Raw genomic sequence first — 5,401 nt, 5'->3', positions numbered from 1 at the left:
GTCGAAGGGAACTCGGCGAGTGCCAAAGTGCACTCGGCGAGTTCCATGAAGATGGCCTTAGACTCGACGAGTTGGATGAACAACTCGGCGAGTCCTATGAAGATTGCCTGGTACGCGGCGAGTCGTTCTTCAAACTCGGCGAGTCCCTTGAATATAGCCTTGAACTCGGCGAGTTGTTCTTCAAACTCGGCGAGTCATATGAACTGTCACTAGGATAAGAAGGGTTTAAGTGTAGGAGGTCCAACCCTTCGTAGTCGCACGTGGAATTAGCAATTTAACGTGTAGCTATAGTCCCAGAATCTCCAAATCTCCAAGGTTGATGTTCTGATGGAAGATTGGAGCGAATTGTGAGATCTGTTCGTCGGACTCAGCGAGTCCCCCCTTGGACTCGGCGAGTCCAGTCGCGGGTTTGTTAGTTGTCCCCGTTTAGCGAGTCAGGCTGACTCAGTGAGTAGGAACAGGGACCCGATGAGTCAGAGTCGGGCTAGACGTAGAAGGACTCGGCGAGTCGCTATATGGACTCGGCGAGTCCAGTCAATCAGAGAGTTGACTTTGACCAAGAAGTTGACTTTGACCAGTCATTTGACCTAAGGGGTATTTATGAGTACCTAATCCATGATTACAGATTTATAGCCGGAGGGTTACCGGTGCGGCAGCCAGGCATAGGTTGAGCGGGTTTTCAGCAGCTACCCTCGAGGTGAGTTACCTTCCAGTAGCGGTGGGTCTACGGCCACAATGCCGGCCCACCAGTAGGAGTTGTATGTTGGATGATTGTCTTTGTGATATCATCTAGGTTTGCTACTACCTGATATGTTATGTGCTAGTATGATATGATGTTATATGCTAGTAGCAGTAGGGGAGATAGTCCCCAGGATTTCCGGTCGATAGGGCCGAAAGGGGTAGTCATACCCAGTCATGTTAGACAGATTATGGTTATGTGATATATGTTATGTGGTAGTAGTAGAGGGGTGAAATAGTCCCCAGTATCCGGTCGAAAGGACCGAAGGGGAGGCCAGCACCCAGATATGCTAGGCAGTATCCGGTCGAAAGGACCGAAGGGGAGGCCAGCACCCAGATATGCTGGGCAGTATCCGGTCGAAAGGACCGAAGGGGTAGGTCGGGCACCCAGATATGCCTGACAGTATCTGTATGTTATGTGATTGTATGGTATGTGGTACGATGGGGGAACTCACTAAGCTTCGTGCTTACAGTTTACAGTTTTGTTTCAGGTACCTCTTCAGCGAAGGGGAAGGAGCTGGCGCGGTAGCGGCATATCACACACACTCTTGTTTCCGCACTATGGATTTTCTGGGATGTACTCTGAATATTTTACTATGATGTTACCGGTTTTCAGACATGAACTAATATTATGAATGTTTTGTAACGATGTTTTTATGTATTAACCTAATTTTTAAACGAAATTTTCGGCGTAAAAATTGGGTCGTTACATACAGGCTGTAAAACGAGTACGCGGGGCGTACCACATGGTACGCTTAGAGTACTCATGCGAGGCAGGATCGGGACTCCGGACACGTATGTTAGGCGTACTTGTATGTATGCGGGGAGTACGTGAGTCATTTAGAAACCCTGATTTTCGGGTTTGGGCACTATAATAAACATCGTTATGGACCATGAAACCCTCATTTCTCAGCCTCCATTGTCCCTATAGCCTCAAGCACGAAACCCTAAGCCTCTCCTTTGTGTTTCGAGCTCATTGTGTTCATTTTTGGTGGTTTTGGTTCATATTCAAGAAATAGAAGCTTGGTGCAAGGTGGTGGATCAAGGAAGAGCTTTTGGATCTCCTTTATTTGCTTCATTTCCAGCTTGGTTGAGGTAAAAAGCTATGAACTTTCTCATTAGTAAGCTTAGATCTATCATTTGTGTGTTTTGGTCCCTTTTGGACCTAAGAATGAGATCTAGTGGTTTGGTACCACTCCAGGAGCTTTGAGTTGCCACTCTTGGTATTTCTGAGGTTCTAGATGCATAAAGTTGCCTCCTTTAAGGTTTAGATTCATCCATGAAGAGTTTGTGTCCATTTAAAGAAAGTAGGGTGTTATATTTTGGATTTGGGTCTTTATGGGGCATGCAAAGTCACCAAGTTAGTGAATTTATGGTTATAGACGCTTATTATGACTTGGATCTATGGTTTGGGCTTCTGGTCTTAAGAATTAAGAACTTAAGGTTGATTTTGGCTTAATGGTTGAGTAGGTTGGGCGTACAAGTCAGTACGCGCGGTGTACAACCCAAGTTGCATGTACGCTTAGCGTACAGCTGAGTATGCCCCGCGTACTCGGTCTGATGGGCTTCGCAACTTTTGGGCCTTGGTTGGGTCATTTCCTCGGACTTGTTGCTTTGGGCCTTAGTGAGACACCTGGAATCAAGCTTTTGGGCTAAGAACTTGGACTAGGAAAAATTGATGGGCTTTAGGGTAAGGCCCATAAAGGGGTTTGGGCCCAATTTGGAAAATTGGGCCATAAGTGGGCCTTGGTTGATTATTTTGTTTTGGGCCTTTTGGATATTGAGTTTGGGCCTTAACTTTGGGCCAAACTAGGTGAGGGGTAAAATGGTCATTTTACCCCAAGTATGGATTGTTGGACTTATGGTCGTGGATTGGAACCTAAATGTTTATTGGGTGCTATATTTATATTGATAGCTCGGGGATTTGTCAGGAGCAGCTGGGGTTTTGCAGTGAGATTCAGCAGTTGAGGTGAGGTTCCTCACTGGGTTTAGTGGGTCTAAGGCACCAATGTCGACCCTTATTGATTATGCTAGGATTCTAGTAGTCTGCTGACCCTTGTATGTGTTATATGTTGCTATGTATACCGGGCGGGGCTCGATGTCGGGCGAGGCCCGATGACTAGAACATATGCTACTGTTTTATGATCATTATATGTGTTAGCATGATTATGTGATATATATTGTATATGTATAGTGGGCAATGCCCAATGACAAGTGGGGCCTAAGAAAAACATATATGTAAACCGAGTGGGGCTCGATTTCGGGTGCAGCCCTATGTAGGGCGGGGGGCCAGTATGTGATTTATTATGTATGGTATGGGGTATTTTGGGGAACTCACTAAGCTCTGTGCTTACGGTTTTCAGTTTATGTTTTAGGTACTTCTGATTCCAAGGGGAAGAGCTCGGGATGACTACTGTTTTATGAAATTAAAAATGAAATTTTTGGATCATATTTTTGGGACGTTACACATGAAGAGAAGTTCCCCACAATTTGTTGGTGAAGTTAGCAATACCCAACACTTGGAATCAAAAATCTTGGATTTGACTAATGTGTTGAGTCAAATGGTTGTGGGAAGTGGTCAACAATTGATGGTTTGTGGTATTTGTACAATGACGGGTCATTATACAGATAAGTGTCCCACACTTAGAAGTAAACCGGAGGATGTTAATGCAATGGGAGGATATCAAGGTCAACCAAGACCCATGGGATTTCAAAACTCATACAACCCAAATTGGAGGAATAACCCAAACAAACCATACCCACCAAAGCAAAACCCACCAAATATTATGATGAGACCCTAATTTTCCCAATACTCATCCCAAAAGCCTCCATATCCACAAACATCTCATCCCCCTCCACATTACCAACAACCTCAAAGACAAGGCCCATAAAGTGGTAACCATAAAATGGGTCTTCAAGAACTCGTTACTTCTCTTGCGCAAAGCCAAACACAATTTCAACAAGAGACCAATAACACCTTATCCAACATTCAAGCATAAATTGGAGACTTGGCCACCACTATCAACAAGATGGAACAACAGGGTAAACTTCCATCTCAAACCGAGAAGAATCCCAATATTAATGCAATAACCTTGAAAAGTAGGTAAACCGTTGGAGAAAGCAACCCTAAAAGAGTTTCAAGAGAATAAGAAGATAAGGTTATTATTGTTGAACCTTCAAAGGTTGTAGTTCCTCCAAAGGAATCGGTTGTGCCAAACATTGATCAACCCAGATCATCCAACAAGCCTATAAAGCCATTGGTCATAACACCACCCTTTCCTTCTCGATTAGCCATTTCGAAGAAAAAAGAAGAAGAAAATGAATTCTTTGAAACTTTCCGCAAGGTCCAAATAAACATTCCATTATTGAATGTTATTAAGCAAATTCCAAGTTATGCAAAATTTCTCAAGGATTTGTGCACTAAGAAGAGGAAATTTAAGGAAAATGAAAAGATTCAAGTTAATGCAAACGTATTTTAGTTATCCAAAAGAACTTACCTCCCAAATGCAAAGATCCAGGAATTTTTGTTATCCCTTGCACTATTGGTGATTTGCATATTGAAAGTGTCATGTTAGACCTTGGAGCCTCAATTAATGTGATGCCCTTTTCGGTCTTTAAATCTCTTAATGTTGTACCTTTGGAAGAAATCGGAGTAATCATTCAACTAGAGGACAAGTCAAGTGCATTTCCAAGAGGAGTGTTGGATGATGTGCTAGTACAAGTAAATCAACTTGTCTTTCACGTGGATTTCTACGTCATTGATCTTGAAGAGAAGAATCCTTCCAAATCATTTATAATTCTCCTTGGAAGACCTTTCATGAATACCGCTCACACGATAATTGATGTCCATAATGGGAAAATCACCATGGAATTTGATGGAGAGACCATTCAATTCAACATCTTTGAAGCAATTAGGTACCCTAGTGACATTTCTCCATTATATCGGGTTGATGTGATTGAGACAATAACCCAAGAAATTTTTGATTTATCTCATGGGGATATTTTGAAGATGGTACTCAACATGAGTCTTGATTGTGAGAGTTTGAAGGAAAAAATTACATATGTATACATTGGAATCCGAAGTTGAAGATATTGTGAAGACTTTGGAAGTCAACAAAGAAAAATGTCTCTCAAATTGACTTGTCTCATTCTCTAAACAAGATGCCCCTTCCATTATACACCCACCTAAACTTGAATTGAAGTTCTTACCTAACCACTTGAAGTATGATTATCTAGTTAAGGATGGGACTCTCTCGATGATCATCTCCTCTCAATTGAAAGATTTTAAAGAAGGACAATTTGTTAAAGTTTTGAAAGACCATAAAGAGGCCATGGATGGACAATAGCGAATATCAAGGAGATAAGCCCTAATATATGCATGCACAAGATTCTCATGAAGGATGATTGCAACCCTGGGAGAGAGGCTCAAAGAAGATTGAATCCTCGAATGATGGAAATGGTCAAGAAATAGATAATCAAAAGGTTCAAAGGGTACAAGAGACGACAAAGGCGTTTCATGTAAAGCACATAACCCAAAAGCATTTTATTCCGGGTCAAAAAGTTCTTCTTTATCATTTGTGTTTAAAGCTATTCCTTGGAAAATTGTGATCTCGATGGTATGGACCTTTTATTATTATAAAAGTGTTTGATCATGGTGCGGTTG

At 42.2% G+C, this 5,401-nt stretch overlaps 1 protein-coding gene across 1 annotated transcript; it reads left to right on the top strand.

Annotated features, from left to right (window-relative positions):
* The first annotated feature begins 4,336 nt into the window (after positions 1-4,336).
* Positions 4,337-4,825, top strand: LOC145139090 (uncharacterized). Its single transcript, XM_079073036.1, has one exon. It carries the CDS (start codon positions 4,337-4,339, stop codon positions 4,823-4,825), a length of 489 nt encoding a protein of 162 aa, XP_078929162.1.
* Positions 4,826-5,401: the final 576 nt, after the last annotated feature.

Source organism: Lactuca virosa, chromosome 9 (genome assembly GCF_052849685.1).
Source record: "Lactuca virosa cultivar CGN04683 chromosome 9, Lactuca_virosa_CGN04683_v6, whole genome shotgun sequence".
Lineage (NCBI taxonomy): Eukaryota > Viridiplantae > Streptophyta > Magnoliopsida > Asterales > Asteraceae > Lactuca > Lactuca virosa.
Note: the sequence above shows the minus strand (reverse complement) of the source record. Positions and strands in the feature narration are given on the sequence as shown.

Coding starts and splice junctions, on each gene's coding strand:
- LOC145139090 (XM_079073036.1), top strand. CDS start 4,337: ATGCCCTTTTCGGTCTTTAAATCTCTTAATGTTGTACCTTTGGAAGAA.